This window comes from Octopus sinensis, linkage group LG10 (assembly GCF_006345805.1).
Source record: "Octopus sinensis linkage group LG10, ASM634580v1, whole genome shotgun sequence".
NCBI classification, from domain to species: domain Eukaryota; kingdom Metazoa; phylum Mollusca; class Cephalopoda; order Octopoda; family Octopodidae; genus Octopus; species Octopus sinensis.
The window spans coordinates 69129327-69150738 of NC_043006.1; the positions used below are offsets into that span (position 1 = coordinate 69129327).

The 21412-nt window shown below is 37.8% G+C and overlaps 1 protein-coding gene across 1 annotated transcript in view; it reads left to right on the forward strand.

Moving 5' to 3' along the window:
- The first annotated feature begins 13301 nt into the window (after positions 1–13301).
- Positions 13302–21412, forward strand: part of LOC115216249 (BMP and activin membrane-bound inhibitor homolog) — a 15608-nt gene continuing 7497 nt past the window's right edge. Inside the window, exon 1 of the mRNA XM_029785448.2 lies at positions 13302–13657. Within this exon, the coding sequence (XP_029641308.2) occupies positions 13360–13657 (298 nt within the window). The 5' untranslated portion in view covers positions 13302–13359. The remainder of the gene's footprint in view (positions 13658–21412) is intronic.

Below are 21412 nucleotides of genomic sequence, written 5' to 3' on the forward strand. Positions count from 1 at the left end.
AACCCTTGAAAAAATTTAGTGACAAATCGACACCAGTACTTTTCTATTTTTTTCAAAGTCTGGTATCGGAGTTTTTGTCGAACCGTTAAGCTTCGGGGACGTAAGCCAGCCAGTACCGGTTGTCAAGCGGCGCCGGTGGAGGACAAGCAAAACAAATACACACACACACACACACACACACACACACACACACATATACATCATTACATATCTTTCGTGTTTTAGTTCCTGTAAATCCCTCCCAGTTTTCTTCTGTTGCATTGAAGCAATTTTCTTGTTTGTAGCGGTGTTGGAATGCTTGGAATGATGTAGTTAGTTTAACACTACGTGACGACCATAGCTGAGGGTAAGAATCTAGACGGCTGAGAACAAATGTGGTTCATAAGATCAACATGATTCTTTGTTCTCTGTTTTCGAAACGATTCAGAATACCACACCAGTCAACTTGCACGTTGTTGCTATCTTAGTAATGTGTGCATTGAAACGATGCATCGTAACCCATAATAACCCCCCAAGCAATGCACTGACTGTAACTCTGAGACTGCAGTTCCTCCTCGTTCCGCGTACTTTGATTGCGATGTGGTTGTGGGTCGCTAGCTGAATGCCTGAAATTTTCCAGCCTCAAAATACATGTTGTCTCCATTCCACTACTTGTATGTTGCAAATCAGATCTTGCTATAGTTTTGTGAGTACTTTCAACCTTCTTAGTTCATTACTTGTGATACTTAAACATCCCCAGCACAAGATGACTGCTTGTATATAACTCAGGGCTTCCATCAAAGAGTCTTTATAAACCTGAATGTCATCCCCCCAAAAAAAACCCAGTTCTGAGACACAATTCAGAATTAGTATTTCCTCCGAAAGACACTGTTACCTGCAATTAGCTGGCTTCTATATTTTGACAAGCCATGTTGCTAGTCTTTCTGTTCTACAAATACGAGTGTAAGACGTTTCGGCGCAGTCCTTTTGGTGTCGTTCATTTGACATCGCTGATTCGAAGTTGACTTATTTGACATCTCACGTTCTCCCCACCTCTCTCTCTCTCTCCTTCTCTCCCTCCTTCCCCCTCTCTCTCTGTTTATGGGTGTGAGCATATTTCTCTCTTAATAAATTGTAAAAGTACAGTCACCAAAACAGGCTTAATGTCCAGACGGCCGCGTCAGATCCTCAGCGTCCAAACAGCTGCATCCGATCGTCTCATTCTTTCCAACTATTGCGTGTGTACATATGTATCTATATGCTTATATCTATCTATATATATATATATACGTACATGTATACAAATATACGATATATGTATATATATATATGTGCATGCATATATACGTGTATATATATATATATAAACATGTGTGTGTGTATATGCTTGCATATATACGTCTCTCCATATGTATGTGTATAAATGTACACACACACACACACACATACACACGGTTGTATATTGGGAGAATCAGATGCCCTGGTTGGTCATTTTCGTCTCGTTCTTAGTTCAACTCTCACCACGATCAACTTCGCCTTTCATCCTCCCGGGGTCGATAAAATATACTCCTTATCAAGAACTAGGGTTGGTGGCGCCGTCTAAATCACCTAATCCTCAAATTTTTGGCCTTGTGCGTAAACTAGAAACGTTCATAATTAGTCAGCTAGCTAATCAATTAGCGAATCGATTGCGTGATTAATCGTTCGGTCAATCAATCAGTTTGCTGATTCGTCAGTCTTTCAGTCGCCGTTCATGACCTCGTTAATAACGCGCCCTCCTTACTGCAAGTCGATATATATATATGTGCGTACATGTAAACAAACACACACACACATATATGTATAATATGTATATATATATATATATATATATATATATAAGGCAGATATCATTAAGTGACGCACAAGCCGAGAGTTTTATGCATCGGCACATATCAAACGATTTAATCTTATAAGTGTCAGTGCACGAAGCTCATGGCCCTTGAGTCACTCTATAACATCTACTGATTAAATGCGCGCGCGCAAGTGTGTGTGCGTATGCGCGAATTGCCAAATCAGTTGTTTAATGTTGGCTGGTTGATGAACGATAGACAGATTTTTTTTAAATAAAAAGATCGATATATATTTCAATATATAGACTACTAGCTTGATATATATTAAGTTGTAATCCAGTTGTCAGAACATGTTTGTATTTTTTCTCTTTTCTGCACTCAGAGACAAAACATGTACGTTACACATATATATAATAATGGATTGAGGGTGGGGAGTCTGGAAGAATTCGTAGTCTGTCTGGAGTTTTCTTGAAATTGCAACAAAAATTTCATCAAATCATGCCCTACGCATATCTTTTATCTTATTCTTTCGGTCATTAGAATGTGGCCATAAGGCGGCGAGTTGGCAGAAACGTTAGTGCGTCGGGCAAAATGCTTGGCGGTATTTCGTCTGTCTTTAGGTTCTGAGTTCAAATTCCGCCGAGGTCGACTTTGCCTTTCATCCTTTCGGGATCGATAAATTAAATGCCAGTTGTGTACTGGGGTCGATCTAAAAGACTGGTCCCCCTCCCACCAAAATTTCCGGCCTTGTGCTTAGAATGTGGCCATGTTGGGACACTGCCTTGAAGCTTTTAATCGAACAAATCCATCGCAGGACGTATTTCATTTTCTCTAAGCTTGGTACGTATTCTGTCGGTCGCTTTTTGCCGAACCGCTGGTTAGGGAGTCGTAAAGAAACCGACACCGGTTGTCAAACAGTGGTGGGAGACAAGCATGAACGCGCGCGCGTGCAACACACACACACGACCGGCTTCTTTGAAATCGGAACCATGTCGTTGGGAAGTGGTTTCTTAGCACATTGCAGCGCCTGCGGTTTATTTGTTATTTCTTTATAATCTATATTTGACAGAAAAGTATTGATAAATATATTACTGCAAGCTGCTTCGTTTTTCTTTATTCTATTTTTCAGACACATTAGTATGTTATTATTATTATTATTAATTAAGGCGGCGAACTGGCAGAATCGTTAGCACGCCGGACAAAATGCTTAGCGACATTTCGTCCGTCTTTACGTCCTCAGTTCAAATTCCGCCGAGGTTGGCTTTGCTTTTCATCCTCTCGGTGCCAATAAAATAAGTACCGGTTGAAGATTGGGGTCGTTTGTCATTACTCTACGTCTTTTTGATGTCCTGTACTCATATATGTATGTATATATACATATATGTGTAAGTATGTACATGTATATATGCATATACTTATATATATATATATATATATATATATATTGGCCTGTCCGCTTAGCCAGCGGGGTTGCGTTATCTGATGGCTAAAACAATGCGAAGCGCATTGTGACCAGCGATGTGTATCAACATCTGATAGCCTGGTCGGTCACGGTGATATATATATATAGACTACAAAAAATGGGACAAGAACGCAACAGGCGACAACAAAACATCCAGACAATCAGATGATACAAGAAGTGACAAGAAAAACAATGACGGATCATTCGGAGTATTCTTTCGTCAGTCGAGTTCCAGATCATCCTTGCAGTTTCGGCTGATATATATATTATATATATATATATATATATATATATAGATATATATATATATTCTTTTATTTGTTTCAGTCATTTGACTGCAGCCATACTGGAGCACCGCCTTAAAGGATTTCAGTCGAACGAATCGACCCCAGGACTTATTTTCTTAAGTCTAGTACTTATTCTTTCGGTCTTTTTTTTTTTACCGAGCCGCTAAGTTACGAGTACATAAACAAACCAACACCGGATGAACACAAACACACACACACACACACACACGACGGGCTTATTTCACTTTCCGTCAACTAAACCCACTCAAGGTTTTGGTCGACCCGAGGCTATAGAAGGAGGCATTTGCCCAAGGTGCCACGCAGTGGGACTGAACCCGGAACCATGTGGTTAGGAAGCAAGCTTCTTATCATACAGCTTTTATAATAGTGTTTTTTTTTCCCCCCAATGTTTCATAACTTACCAGAAGAGAGAAGCAACTGTGTGGTTGTAGCGCTCGCCATATTCACTATGTGTGTGTGTGTGTGTGTGTATATTATATATATATATATATTTGTACATATGTGTGTGTGTGTGTGTCCATAAATATATGTAGGTGCCTGAGTATACATACATGTGTACGTGCGGTTAAGTATTTATATCTATATAAGTCTGTGTTCCTACGCCTGTCTACGAATATTTATGTACATGCCTCCACACACACACACACACACATATATGTATGTATATATATCCATGTATGTGGTTATTTACGGTTATTCGCATGGAATTTATATTTCTGCACAAATGTCTGTATTACATTATACGTTTTCCACTTAGTGTGTGTATGTGCATCTGTGTGTGTGTGTATTTGTCTGTTGGTGATGGTGTGTGTTACATAAAGACGTAATGTATGGGAGGAAGGTAGGGTGTGTGTGTGTGTGGCTGGCTGGCGGTCGAAAAATGATGTTTTCTAATGAGTGAGGCGCCACCCAGACAGACGGACCCACTGGTGCCCTGATTGTGTGTGTGGTTGGTTGGTTGGCTGGTTGGTTCGTTGTTCGGTTCGTGCGTCTATGTGTATGCAACGCATACACACATTCGTATAATAAATGTGTGTGTGTGTGTGTGTGTGTGTGTGTATGAGTATGTTTGTCCATACATGTGTGTGTGAGCGCATATATATATATATGTAAATATGCGTGCATATATGTGTATGACAGAGTCCATGCATGCATGTTTGTGTATGTGTGCTTATTTATATATATATATATATATATATATTATATATGTATATATATATATGCTTATGTTTGGTTATATCTATATAATCTATATGTTCGTATGTGCACTTCCATGTATGTGTGTATATAGATGTATATGCATGCATGTATATATATATATTTCGTGCCAGAAAATATTTTCTAAACCCCTTTTATGCAAATCTGATCGATGGACGTCTCTATGATTCATATAGGTATTTTACACGCTTGCGAGACCGAATAGACTAATATCAGCGTTCTGTTTGGATTTGAAATGCACACATTCCAACTTCTATTTGATGTTTGTATAGGGAACAGCAAGGGCTCTGATTATACATAATATTAAACATATTATGTATAATATCGACAGATTATACATAAAATTAAAATTAAAACCCAAATTTCTCCATATCGAAGCTAAGCTTTATGTAGACAATGGTCTTACCTTTGTCTAAGGAAATTTATCTCAAGAGAATGACACGTTGAAGAAACGCTCTCACGTCTTTTATATTTTTATCACTGTTTTTTTTTTTAGGATGTACAGCAACACATCATTATTAAAACAAACAATATTGAAGTTTGATGAAGGGCCCTGCCGAAATCATATCTTTCCTCTTCCTCACAGCAAAGAAATATCTAAAACATTCCCAGAAGACAAAATGGAAAGGCGTTGCTCTTGGAGTATGTATGGCGAGGGAGTTGCGCTGGAACAGCCACTCTGACTCACGGGGCTCGCACCTGCGGGTAGCCATCTCTCCCCCATAGCAGTGAGCAGAGATTATGATCCGGGGAGTTGAGAACGCCGGAGAAGTCCGCTCAACTCAACAGTTATCTATTTCTTACAGATGTCACTATGCATTTTCCGACCGCAAACCATATGACACATTGCACTATATGCACAAACGCGCTAAACACCTTCAGAATATAATCAATAACTTCGTTTAGAACATGTACTGAGTACTCCTTCCTCATGCGTTCGACACTGATCTACGTTGAATCTGTGTGTGTATGTGTGTGTGCAATATCATTGATTAGAACGCCTGTACCTGAATATACCCGTGTATTTTGTTATTCATCCTCTCTGCTGACCAACAGATAATAAAAGATTTATGCAAATATGCTGACCAACAGATAATAAAAGATTTATGCAAATACTATAATGATACCTTCCTTCAATGAGACTTTCAGGATAAATATGTTGTTAATATTAACTAGTTTAAAGTCAACGGTTGAAAAATAAACATAATCTGGCTTAATCTACACGGTTCAAAATAGTTGTACCTTTTACTGAAACTTTTCCCACCGTAACTTAGGTACCATAAAATATTTTTTTAAAATTTACAATATTTAAAAACAAACTTATGTCTAACTTTCGTATTTAACTTCACTCTGAACAAAGTGAAGTGTAGCTCTCTAAATTCAGTTTATACTTAATTTCCTCCTATACCCAGTCACAATCTCAGATGTAACTGTAATAAGCCGAATAACTTCCATATTACCGTAAATACCAATTCCAAAGACATTGTACTAGACAAACGTGGAATCGAATAAAACCCTCTTTTATGACATAGTAATGATATAAAGAGATAAAAAGGTTTATATTTAGATATACAACTTCAATTATCCTTTATCCTTATCGGCCTTAACTATAATTATATCCATAATTTTAATCCTACTCAGATTAAATTTTGTCTCTCTATTCCAGTTTTAAGAGGTTTGTTAATTTGTCATGTGCTTCCTTTTATGTAATCAATCTACATCTACCCGTATCTTAAATATAATTATATATTTAATTTTATTTAATTCTTATCGTTCACCTGCAATGATTTACCTTTATACACCCGGTAGTTATGAAATACAACCTCTTTTGCAATCCCTCGTTAAAGATAAGCAATTTTTGTAAGCACAAGACTCTTTGTAGCCTCGTACAGACTGGTTTAAAAATACATATGAGTTATTTCCCTTGAATTAACCACTAAATTGAAATTTTTGAACCGATTTTTAAATTTACACCATTGGGTGTTCTGTATGAGCGTCTCTTATCATCTTTTAATATTTTCATTACAAAAAAAAAAAAACAACGTTTTTTTCTTTTTGTCACAACACCGTACAATACAGAACTTGTTTGTATTTGGGGACTTTCTCACGTCATCACTTTACAGCTGTTTCGGTTCCTAATATAACAATACGCTTCATTCGTTTTTTTTTTGTTGTTTTTTTTTTTCACATTACTTCGAAAAGACTTGAAGAGAAAAACAGGACAGCCTTGGTATCTCAGTTAATATATATATATAAATTACAATACATTAAGAACTTATACATCACAGTGTTTATTCATACGTATAACAAAAGGATTCGTTATTAGAATATGTGTGTGTGTGTATATATATATATATATATATATATGAATGTGTTAGTATGTCTCTATAGTTATGTGTGTGGTTGTGTGTATATGTATGTATTTGTAGTTGTGTGCGTATATTAATATCAGTGTATATACACATGTATGGGCCCCCAAGCATGGACTTGTGGTTAATGAGTTCGCTTTGACATCCTGATCTCATGGGTTCGTTCTCTTTGCGTGACATTTCGGTCAAGTGTATTTTTACCTTCATCTCGAGTTGATCAGGTTTTCTTACAGCATGAAGAATGGATTGCGCTTGAAATTCAACGTGTCGACTTTATATCACACACGCTGTGTTATAATCATTCTGCTTGATAGTTACTTGAGGAGTACAAGTGTCTGTGGAGTAACTCGGAGGAGCCACCTACACTGAATAGATGATGCAATTGGTCGAACCACTGACAATAAATTTTGTGGAAAATAAGAGAGGGTTCATTGAGGCTAATTTTGAATGTGTGTGGAGAGAGAGAGAGAGAGAGAGAGAGAGAGAGAGAGAGAGAGAGAACACACACACACACTCATATATAAGGCGCTTAGTTAGATAGGGCTCCCGATCATTGGAGCGGTGTTTCCATTCTCGCAACGAGAATGTCGAAATGATGCATGCTTTTCGGTTGTACACACACACACGCGCAGAAATTCTTTGAAAATCATATAGGTAATATGTCTGTCTGGCTGTCTATCTACATACACACTGAATTCTTTTTTGATACCTGTATTTATGCGCAGATGTATGTGTACGTGCGTCTTTGCATCTATCCAGTTCTTTATGTCTACATAAACGTTTGTATTTATGTAGGTGTCTATCTATCTGCCTATCTATCTATTTACACTCAAACAAAATACACGGGTGTATATTCAGGTACAGGCGTTCTAATCTATGATATTGCTCACACACACACACACACATACACACAAATACACACACATATTCAACGTAGATCTGTGTCGAACGCATGAGGAAGGAGTACTCAGTACATGTTGTGTATGGTTTATTTAAACTGAATATTTATCCGGCGACTCGTGTTTCTTGCCGCTGCGATCTTAGGTGGATCATGGCGTCCTGAAACTCGAGTCGCGAGATAAATATTCGGCTTACATAACACACAGACACCCACACACACATGTATGTATATGTATGCATATATATATATATATATATATATATATATATATACGCTCACATAAATTAGAGCCGACGCCATACTTTTCATATCAGCCTTTCTGACGAGTATCGAAAGTGTTTTTTTCCAAAACGCTCGTGTACAGGATCAATTGCTGAAATCGGTTAAAATGATCTGATATATATATATATATATATATATAATATATATATATATATATATATATATATTATTACCATTATTGTTTTTACGTATTTTGTATTTTTATTCGTGTAACATCGTCCGTTTTCCGTCCCTGTGTTGTATACATTCGAGGCTTTCTTCCAAGGAATCTAATGCGCTTGGCTTAGATTTCCCTTGGGGGCTGCCCAGATCGGAGCAATCTCAAGATTAATCAGCCGAAATTGCGAAGATGATCCGGTTCTTGACTGGAGATTGAGGGCTTCGAATGTCCCGTCCGTGTTTTTTGTGTCGTCTTCTAAATGTTTCACGTTCTGGTCCCAGTTTGTATTTTTTTTTTACTTTTACATATATATATATGTATATACCCACACATACAAACGCACGCACACCCACACACAAGTATAAAATCAATATATATCAATATATTTTGTCATAAATTCACAGGCACACACGCGAAATATACATGGTTATGTTCAGGTACATGCGTTCTATCTGTACCTCCAATATAACCGTGTACTCAAAGATAGAAACTCGGATTTCTAGCTTTTGGTGCTTTATTTTAAGAGTCCTGATGATATTTCTTTGAACCTGTCATCTTCCTTACTTAACATTATACACACACATACACACGTATATACACCACACCGTATATACACGTATAAACACCATACACCACCATACCACACCACCTCGCGCGCACTAGCACTGACTACTGAAGGCTAAAACAATGCGAAGCGCATTGTGACCAGCGATGTGTAGCAACATCTGATAGCCTGGTCGGTCACGTGATCACTTGATATATGTATATATACATATGTATATATGTATATATACATATATATATATATATATATATATATATATATATATATATATGCATATATGTATATATACGTATAAATGTGTGTATATATATGTATATATGTATGTATATATATGTATACGTATGTATATATATATATATATGTATACGTATGTATATATATATATATATATATATATACGTATGTATATATATATATATATATATATATATACGTATGTATATATAATATATATATATATATACGTATGTATATATATATATATATATATACGTATGTATATATATATATTATATATATATACGTATGTATATATATATATATACGTATGTATATATATATATATATATATACGTATGTATATATATATATATATATGTATACGTATGTATATACATGTATGTATATGTATACGTATGTATATACATGTATGTATATGTATACGTATGTATATACATGTATGTATATGTATACATATGTATATACATGTATGTATATGTATACATATGTATATACATGTATATATATGTGTGTGTGTGTATATATATGTATGTATGTATACGTATGTATATACATGTGTATATATATATGTGTGTGTGTGTATGTATGTGTGTATATATGTATATGTATGTATAACATATGTATAAACATGTGTATGTATATATATATATATATATTATATATATATATATCAACAATCAAGGAACGGCCATAATAGGCCATTCACCCACTAGAAATAACAGCCAAAGCTTCAACCGCAAATAAAAGTCAATTCCGTAAACCAGGAGAAAATTTAAAAAACATTTACCCTGTAATTTCTTATACGATGCACCGTTTCATCTGCTGTTTAATGGTAAACTAACCTGATTAAATTAAATCAAGCCAATCTTCCATAGGCCCTCAGATTCTTCAGATTCTTACTGAAGAATCTGAGGCCTATGGAAGATTGGCTTGATTTAATTTAATCAGGTTAGTTTACCATTAAACAGCAGATGAAACGGTGCATCGTATAAGAATTACAGGGTAAATGTTTTTTAAATTTTCTCCTGGTTTACGGAATTGACTTTTATTTGCGGTTGAAGCTTTGGCTGTTATTTCTAGTGGGTGAATGGCCTATTATGGCCGTTCCTTGATTGTTGATGTTGAACTTAAAAATGGTCTATGACTATTTAATTTTTTCCCACTAGGCCGCTGGTGGCAAAAAAATTCTACAAAATTTTTTTTTTGCCACCCTATATTGATTAATATATATATATATATATATGTGTATATATATGTATATATATGTATATGAATATATATATATATATATATAAGATAGAGAAATAGATATACTATAAATATTATGAATAAATGTTTTATATTAAAGGGAAGTTTGTTGCATACATTTTAATATATGTAGTGAGTGAATGAATGTGTGTGTGTTTTTATTGTATGCATGTATGTTTTTTAGGCATCTCAACGTTTCAGAGTAGAGGCATCAGTGAATGATCAATCACCATCGGTTGTTCTTTAATAAATCAATAAATATGTAAATTATTTCTCTCGCACCGCTTCCTGTCTCCGTGTTTACAATGTTTCGCCGAATTCAGATTTGTAAGGACTATGGCCATCATTTCTTTTTTTTCGTATATTGTTGTTGAGACAGAGAAGCTGTTCTCCATATATACATATATATCACCGTGATCACCGTGACCGACCAGACCATCAGATGTTGCTACACATCGCTGGTCACAATGCGCTTCGCATTGTTTTAGCCTTCAAATGACGCTACCCCGCTGGCTAAGCGAGCAGGCGAATACATATATATATATATATATATATATATATGCATATATATATATATGCATGAATATGTATATTGTGTATACGAGTTTGTATGTTCTATGTATATAGATTTATATAGCTGTTGATGGCTGCAGATTTATTTTCGCATCTCTCCATCTGTTTCCTTGTGACAAACGTAAGAAATAAGTGTGTGTGTGTGTTAGGAATTATAGCTGGTAGAATCGTTGGCACTCCAAGCGAAATGCACCAGGCATTTCGTCCGTCTGTACGTTCTGAGTTTAAATTCTTCTGAGGTCGACTTCACCTATCATCCTTTCGGGGTCGGTAAACTAAGACCGGTTGATTGGGGTCGATGTAATCGACTAGTCCCCTCGTCCAAAATTTCAGTCCTTGTTCCTTTAGTAGAAAGGATTATTATTATCTGTGTTATTGAGCAGAATATTTGCTGTAGCCCATCTTTTATACCAAGACAAAACAATGTACATGATAACACTTCCAATCAGTTAAGATTAGAAGCCATGAGAGGTACTGCATCAGGGCATTTATTATTATTATTATTATTATTATTATTATTATTGTTATTATTATTATTATTGTTATTATTATTATTATTATTATTGTTATTGTTATTGTTATTATTATTGTTATTATTATATTATTATTATTATTATTATTATTATTATTATTATTATCGAGCTGGCAGAATCGTTAGCACGCTAGTCGAAATGTTTCCGTTCTGAGTTCAAATTCTGCCGAGGTCAACTTTGTCTTTTATCCTTTCGGGTCGATAAATTAAGTACCAGTGAAACATTGGAGTCGATGTAATCGACTAGTTCTCTCCCCAAAAATCTCAGGCCTTGTGCCTAACAAGCAACTATAGGCAGGATAACGAAATTCGACTTGCTGTCGCGTTAGGATCATCCGGTTGTTCGTGTGGGGTTTCCTTTTGTGTAGCACTCAATGTTTTCTCACCTATTGAATCTTGCTTCTTTCTATTTTCTTTTCTTTTTCTTTTGTTACCTCTCTCTCTTTTTCTCATTTTAATATTGTCTTAAATGCCTGAACAAAGTCCTTAGTCTATCGTCTCACATTGCATTCTGGGATCTTTTTAAATTACTTCCAACCGCTTGAAATTTTTAAATTTTTCGCTGATTATTTTGAAAGGATGCAACTCTGATGTAGTTTTGCTTGCTAATGACAAAAATCGCAATAATTTTCCTTGATATTAATAATAAAGCAGTTACAAGCATTTCAAGCTATATATATAATTTGAACCAATCGAAAGCTTCCAGTTGCCGACGCATCGTGGCTTCTGACTACCTTTGCCATGGAGATTAGCACGCGCAAAACTTTTACTTGGTCTCTCGGCCTGCTAGAAAGAGAATCCAAATCTTCCTTAAACTTCACATCTGTTGATCTCTATGCTAGTCCATGGTATGTGGGCAACTAATAGTTTTCAATTGGCTAAAATTATGTAGGATCAAGTGCTTGTAATTTGTTTATTATTAATTTCCAGAAAAAAGAAATGGGATTTTCGTCATCAGCTAGCTAAGCTACATGAAAAGTGTAGGACACTATGATGAATTTTTAGTATATCATTGTGGCTAATAATGGAACTAATAGTGGCCCCACTGTAGTTCCCGAAGAGATCCAGGGTGACACAGAATGCGACAAGGCTGACCCTTTGGAATACAGGTATTATTCATTTTTGTCAGCTGAGTAGATGTGAAATAAAACGTCTTACTCAAGGACACAACATCTCACCAGGAACTGAACCTACTGACTATTCTCTAATTGGACCCTCTGCCAATACACTTTCACTCATAAGTTTTGATTTGACTTGAAGCTTTATAAAAGAACCTACCCACGATAACATGCTGTGGGATTGGACCCACAATTTGTGAGAGCAAAGTGAATTTCTTAACTATTCAGCCATGTTTGGACCATCACCTTATTACATTTCTAACGACCCATATAAAAGTATGAACACTACTACGCCTCATAATTCTTATCCTTAAAACATTGATTTTTGTTGCTTTCATCCTATAGTTTTTTCCACTCCGGTGAAAATTTTAAAACCTTCAAGTGGTTGGAAGGAAGATGTAAAAAGATCCAAGTTCTGTATTCTTCAAATTGTTTAACTGTTATTTTAAGTGTTTTAGGACAAAGAAATAATTCTTAACTAATGTATTCCTTTTCTCTTTCTCTTTCCGGTATGATGACCAGGCGAGATACGCTGCCACTGTAATGAATCTGGCTGTGTAAGCACTGGCTACATGTGTAAGTCGCACACAGGCACCTGCTACACACTTGTCCACACAGACCAAAGCCAGACGAACACAGAAACGGAAGTATCGGTTCACGGTTGTGTGGACGGCTTGAGGATGGCACATCGGAGTTTATGTAACAGTGCTTTGACTGAAGAAAATCTCCAACAGAGCAGCAGATCAATGGGTGGCAGTAGTCTCCCTTTATTGTTGATGTGTTGTAAGAAGGACATGTGTAATTATATGAAGAAATTTGATAGACTTCATTTTGTGATGAATGCCCACTCAAATGGGAGTATTTTAAGAGGTCAGTATTCATTAGTTGGTTCAATCAAACCATTCTATGTACAATTTTTTGTCTTTTACATTTATACTCTCTACTACATGAGATGCGGTTATCTACCTATCTATCATTCTGTTGTTTGTCATTTTGTCTCTCTTGTTTCTGCTTGCTTAATAAACTATAAAGTATCTCTCTTCCTCCCTTCCGCTCTCTCTCTCTCCCCCCCTCTCTCTCTCTCTAGTTATATATATCAAAAGAGGAGATTGGAAAAAAGCTATACACCATTACATGTGTTTCATTTGCTAATAGGAGTTACGAAATTGTACATGCAGGAGAAACGTGTAAGGTATCTCCTATTAGAAATGCTTCTGAGAGATTATCAATTAGGTTTTGATATGTAATTACTTTGTAAAAAAATCGTTTTCCAGTATGTTTCAATTCTTATGCATGCCTCATACAAATATAATATCTACAAACAGTTCTAGAGTCCTGGTATAAGTAGATGTGACCCCAAAGGACACAGCTTGAACTTTCTATCTATCTATTTTCCTTTCTTCCTTTCTTTCTTGTGTTTGTGTGTGAAATGCTAAGATTCAAATCGTGTGATGAACAGTTGGAACACTTTTGAAGCGATTGCTCGATCAATACTGACCTAGTTATAAGCAGCAGCAACAATAGCAGCAACAGCATTTATGTTGTGCCTTACATCGTGCTTTACGAACATTGATTTTAATTACGCTCATCAGATATCAGTTCTGAACGATATAGGATCGTCATATGTTACATCAACAGTTCCACTAGCGTTAACCGGCTATCATAAAGGTAGCGTCATGCAGCGGTTTCGGCTTTTGTATTTTGAGATTTTTCAGTGTGTGGTGTGTGTGAGAATAATGGTGAAATAAATGAAACTGACTTTGACAAGCCGTGGTGGGAAGCGCGCGCGCACATAAACATATTCGACGCGCTTCTTTCATTTTCAGTCTATCAGATCTACACATAAGGCTTTGGTAGACTCAAAGCTATCAGGTCATTAAGAATGAAATGTCCGATTTTCTTTTGCACCAAGTTTGAAAGTCGTTAACTCTAAATGTTTTACCCTAACAATTCTTTGTTTTGCAACATTGAAGAGTTACATCATCACTTTTCGAAAGGCAATTCATGGTGTCTGATTATATTGTGAGTTTTCTCTTGTAAATCAATTTTTGTGAAACCATGGATGGATCAGAAATTCGTGTTTGAGTTCCGTCGTGGAATCAATGCATCCCAGACAGCTCGAAACATCAATGAGGTGTTTGGTGAAGATGTGGCGAATGAGCGCACTGTACGTAGATGCTCTGAGAAGTTCCGGTCTGGTGACTTTACTCTTGAAAATCAGCCCTGTGTTAAACCTGAAATCCAGGTGGATAATGATGAGCTGGAAGCTGTGGTGGAAGTGGATACATCTCAAATTACGCGTGAATTAATAGCAAGGTCTGACGTTTCGATTCCAGCTGTATTGGACCATCCGAAACAAATCGGCTAAGTAAAGAAGCTGGACAAGTGGGTACCACACGAACTGAACGAGCATCAAATGACACGTCATCTTGAAAATTACTGTTCTTTGCTATCTCGGCATAAAAGCGAACCATTTTGTGCATAGTATTGTTACATGTGATGAAAAATGGATTCTTTTCAACAACAGCAAGCGTTCTGTATGATGGTTGGATAGAAACGAAGTGCCAAAACACAATCCAAAACGAATATTCACCCCAAAAAAGTTAAAGTTGTTTGTTTGGTGGTCCAGCACTGGTGTCATCCACTACAGCTTCATGAGACCTTGTAAGTCAATTACAGCGGATTTACATCAACCAATTGGGTGAAATGATGAGTGAACCTGCAATCAAACAACCAAAATTGGCCAATAGAGACAGGTCAATTCTCATGCAAAACAATGCTCGATCACATGTTGCACAAAGAACGCTACTCAAGTTACAGGAACTGAACTTGGAAGTACTCTGTCATCCACCATATTCACCAGACCTTGCACCAACTGACTATCACGTTTTCCAGGTATTAGACAACTTTTTGCAAGGAATTCAAATCTGAAGAAGATAAGATGCAAAAACAGCCTTTCAAGATTTTATTACTTCTTGCTCTCCAGAATTCATTGCTGCCTGCGTAAATAAGCTACCGAAAGAATGGCAAAGTTGTGTTGATAATTTAGGTGCATACTTTGATTAACTGCATTGCTTTTTGTTGAGATAAAGTAAAATAAACTTTCAGTTCAAATCGGACATTTCATTCTTAATGACCTGGTATATATAGTGGGAGACACTTGCGTAAGATGGCACGCAGTGGCACTAAACTCGGAACCATGTGGTTGGGAAACAAACTTCTTACCACACTGTCACGATTGTGTATATGTGATTCTGTTGTAGATTTGTGAATGCGTGTTATTGGCAATGTATTCGCGTGATAATGTGTTGAGGTATATATGTATGTATGTATGGAAGTGTGTCTTTTTTTTATAATATTGTGTCAGTTACCATTTGAGTAATTAAGTATGTGTGTGAGTGTAAGAGTATGTGTGAGTGTAAGAGTATGTGTGAGTGTATGTGTGTGCGTGCGTGCGCACTAGTGAGCGACGGTACACGACAACAGTTTCGTTTGTCTCACGACTGTTACGGTTTGAGTCAACAATGAACTGCGCCGAGAATGTAACACACACACACACTCTCTCTCTCTCTCTCTCATCCACTCGCTCGCGCGTTGACAATGCGGCAATGTTTGGACGTGACCGGAGACATCTGGAATTCTGTCTTTGTTGGAACAGACGAAGTAGAAGTTGTCATTGTCTGTTCTCTGTTGTCATAATGTAGCTGGGTGGTGCATGCGGGGGAAGAGCAGAATCAAGTTTCTCATTGACCAATCAATAACGACCAATTCAAGAACATTACGCTCTATCTTTAATGCCGTCGTCATCGCCGTTGTTGTTGCTATCGTTGTTGAACCCCAGGCTAACCCCGATCCTGCTGATCCATGATCAAAGTTGTTCCATTTATGAAAATTTTTTCTTTTGCTTTCTTTTGTTTTGTTTTTTTTCTTTTTGTGCATGAAGGTCCACTGTGATTACACCTCCACAAACCTCATGTGGTATCAAATATACATTCAGCAGGGGATGGGGAATGTATATGAGTGAAACCCGACATCATTGGGCTGATCGCTTTTACCGGCAACTTCTAAATGTTTGTAATTAAACCCCAACCACATTTCCAAATTCGGGGACATCCCTGTTCGCTTAGCCATTTTCTTTAGTCATCTGTGTGTGTGTGTGAAACACCAAAGCATTCGGTGTACACCGGGAAATAATTCCTTACGAGTCAGGTTAGGTATGGGAGTATGCACCGTGCACCGTATCGCTGCATCCGCCATTTGTCGATATCTGTTCGGGTCGTCTCGAGCCGAGTCGCAATTAGTTACCATCTCGGCGAAATATTTAAGGGAGAGGAAAGCCGATTAGATCGATCACCAGTGCTCGACTGGAACTTAAAGTATACGTAGTATACAAAATATATGAACACAGAAAGGAGATTCTAACAAGAGCCAATAAAGGAAACCCGCACATCATCCAACGTGACCGTGAGGCATGTGGTCGACCAACACGAACTGTCGTCTCCTCAGGGTTTCCTTAGAAAACAACACCTTGCTTATATGTTTATTGCGAGGAAACTCTCGTTTAGAAGTGTTTCTCAAGCAATATTCCACCTATTTTACTCGGGTGGACTCTCCTAACCATTTTGATATTTCAAAATCCCTTTATAGTTTTAGATATTGTTAGAAGGCGGTGAGCTGGCAGAATCGTTAGGATGCTGCGCGAAATACTTAGCGGTATTTCGTTTACCACTACGTTCTGAGTTCAAATTCCTTCGAGGTCTACTTTGCCTTTCATCCTTTCGGGGTTGATAAATTAAGTATCAGTTGAGAACTGGGGTCGATGTGATCCTACTATCCTCCTCCCGACAAAATCCAGGCCTTGTGCTTATAGTAGAAAGGATGATTAGATATTATTAGGACTTGTATTTCAAAAAATTCCCAAGAAATATTTTGTGTATTATAGAACTATTACCAGTTTATTGCAGCACAGGAGAGGCTGTGTAGTAAGTAGCTTGCCTACCAACCACATGGTTCCGGGTTCATTCCCTTGCGTGGCGCCTTGGGCAAGTGTCTTCTACTATAGCCTCGGGCCGACCATAGCCTTGTGAGTGGATTTGGTAGACGGAAACTGAAAGAAGCCCGTCGTATATATGTGTATATGTTTGTGTGTCTGTGTTTGCCCCCCCCCACTCCCCGCAACATCGCTTGTCAACTGATGGTGGCGTGTTTACGTCCCCATAACTTAGCGGTTCGGCAAAAGAGACCGATAGAATAAGTACTAGGCTTACAAAGAATGAATCCTGGGATCGATTTGGTCGACTAAAGGCGCCGAGCTGGCAGAATCGTTAGCACGAAATGCTTAGCGGTATTTCGCCTGCAGTCAAGTTCCGAGTTCAAATTCCGCAGAAGTCGACTTTGCCTTTCATCCCTTTCAGGAACGATGAAATAAGTACCAGTTGAACACTGGGGTCGCTGCAGTCGAATATCCCTCTTTCCCTCGAATTTCAAGCCTTGTGCCCATAGTAGAAAGAAAGGGTTATCATTGCTAATACTCAACGGAATAAGAGGCTAAGGAGGATCCGGTGCAGTTCCTGTACTTTGGACATTAAATTAGGTGAGATTTTTGTGGTGATGTGATGAAGGGCGGCGGCGGTGAGGGATGCGGTCAGGTGCTTCCACACATCAAAACATTACAAGTATTGTTCTAGGGTTACACATCCCACCTCTCGCCACGTGGGTACAAATACATACATACATACATACATACATACATACATACATGCATACATATCCATCCTCAGGCGGAAGGTTGGTGGACTGCCACCTAAATGTCTTGTACCTTCCGCCCCCCCCTCACCGTCGCTGTCACCACCGCCATCGTGTCTCCTTGAAGGAAGACAAGTATTTCCTGTTCTGTTCTTCCCAGTGCCTCTCTTAAATGGCCGTTGTCTGACACTCAGATATTTGTCTTAAAAATCAGATTTGACTTCTTGTGTATGTGAATGCGTATGTGTGTGCGCGCGCGTTATTCTATGCGTGCGTGCGTGAATATATATGTGTGTGTGTGTGTGTGTGTGTGTGTGTGTGCAGTTGTGTGTTTAACCGTTTGTATATTAATATGCATTTGTAGAGCAGAGGTTCTTATTGTGTGTGTGTTATAGACAGATTGACATCTCCTTACAGCCCAACGACCCACACCTATATAGACGTAATTACAGCGGAACTTCATTGTGGGAGTGTAAATACATGGAGACATTGTTGAATATAATAGACATTAAAATTTTATTATACACCTCGCAGCACACACACACACACACACACACACACACACACAACGCAATCTGTACACCATAAAGCAGAGTAGACATCTCAGATACACCGGAGCAGAAGTTACTCTGAAATATGTAGACACAGGAAACTAATGTTTTTATGACCGTGTTTCTTTCTCCCTGAGTGTGTGTGTGTGTGTACACACACGCTTGTTTATGTATTTAGAAATGTTTATATGTATTTATATACACGAAGAATCTAATTTATGAATACACATAAATGTACAGACGGTTGAACAAGTATTATATATATATATATATATGTATATGTATAGATGATGTTCCGCCTGTATTTTGATTGTATTCTTAATTGTTGAATGTTAACTGTACATGAACTATCAACGTGTATATATATATATATATATATATATATATATATAATATATATATATATATATATACACATATATTTGATTATTTGTGTTTATTTATGTGCAGTTGAACATGTATATAAAAACGTATGACAACGAAAACAAGTCTGGCATAAATAGTTTATTGTACGCACGCAAACGCTTGCACGCGCAAGACATACCACGGCATAGAATCCACTTGTATATCGGCGACATGAACCGGACATGTTGCTAGGCCGACTGGTGTCAGGTTGACCCCACATTAATTTGGTACCAACTGCTGACAGCTCGATGGACTGATTGGTGAGCTTTTTGTCTTGGACTCAATCTAATTTATGTGGTCCCTTTTACTGACCAGCTACGTGTATTGATTGGTGGACTGGATTCTGAGACCCTGACCTCGTTGGTCTTTTATATTGGTCTCTTCACTTGTGTCAGTTATTATAGACTGCGGCCTTGCTGAAGCACTGCGTTGAAGAATTTTTAGTCGAATGAATCGACCCCTAGTACTTTTTTGTTTACGCTTCGCACTTATTCTATCGGTGTCTTTTTAGCGAACCGCTTATTTAGGGAGACATAACCACACTAATAATACTGGTTGTCAAGCGATGTGGTAGTAGACACACACACATACACACACACACACACACACACACACACACACACACACACACACACACACACACACGGCGAGCTTTTTCTCAGTTCCTCTCTACCAAAGCCATTCATAAGGATTGGTCGGCCAGAAGTTATATAGTAGAAGGCACTTGCCCAAGATGCCACGTAATGGAACTGAACCCGGAACCCTGTGGTTGAGAAGCAAGCTTCTTACCTCACAGTCACGCCTGCTCCTATTTACTAACAATTCGGCGAACTGATTGGTAAACTATCAGAATTAAACCACATTGATCTCATATTTGTTACAAATCGCTTGGTAAACTCACTAGTGACCTGTGGTCTGAGATTGAACCACGTTGATCTGGTACCTTCTTTTGGCAGCTAGGTGATCTAATTGGGGTCTGTGGTCTGATATTGAACTGATCTATCTGGCAGAGCGTTCCAGTTGATCCGATCAACGGAACGTGCAAGTGGCTGAGCACTCCACAGACGCGCGTACATTTAACGTAGTTCTCAGGGAGATTCAGAATGTGGCAAATCTGGCCCTATGAAATACACGTACAACCCTTTTTTGCCGGCTGTGTAGACTGGAGCAACGTGAAATAAAGTGTCTTGCTCAAGAACACAACGTACCGTCGGGAATCGAACTCATGACCTTAGAATCGAGAGCTGAAAGTCCTAATCACTAAGCCACACGCCTTCATTATCTGGTACCGATTCCTATCATCTTCGAGTACTTATTTCTTATGGACACAGAGAGATGTAAGGTAAACTTACAAGTTTGTGATTTTAGTAATAAATTATTTTTCGGAACGTGGATCTCGAAACAGATAAAGCTATAAATAATAGCATATAGATATTAGGTTAAAAAGCCTTTGGATACAGAAAGTAGAAGAGTGCTCATTTCCCCTGTAAACGTGACAGGTGTTGTCCCACAGGTGACCTTTAACTTTTCTATTCAAAATGTGTTCTAGCCTAAAGTGTCTTGCTCAGGAACACAACGTACCGTCGGGAATCGAACTCATGACCTTACAATCGAGAGCTGGCGCTATTATTATAGCTTTATCCGCTTCGAGATCCACCGTTCCAAAAACGCCACATCTCCCCACTCTTCTCTCTCTCTCTCTCTCTCTCTCTCTCTCCCTCTGACTGACTCTGTCTGCCTCTCAGTCGCTGGATTAAAATCTTTCTCGAGTCATGCAGACTCTCAGGGCATGTTTCCTCGGTTTCCGTGGCGCTTATATTTACCCCCGCTGGATGGGACGCCAGTCCGTGCGCTGGAATACTTTATTTCCCTGCTTAGTAGACTGGAACAGCGTGAAATGAAGTCTTTTGCCCAAGAACACAAC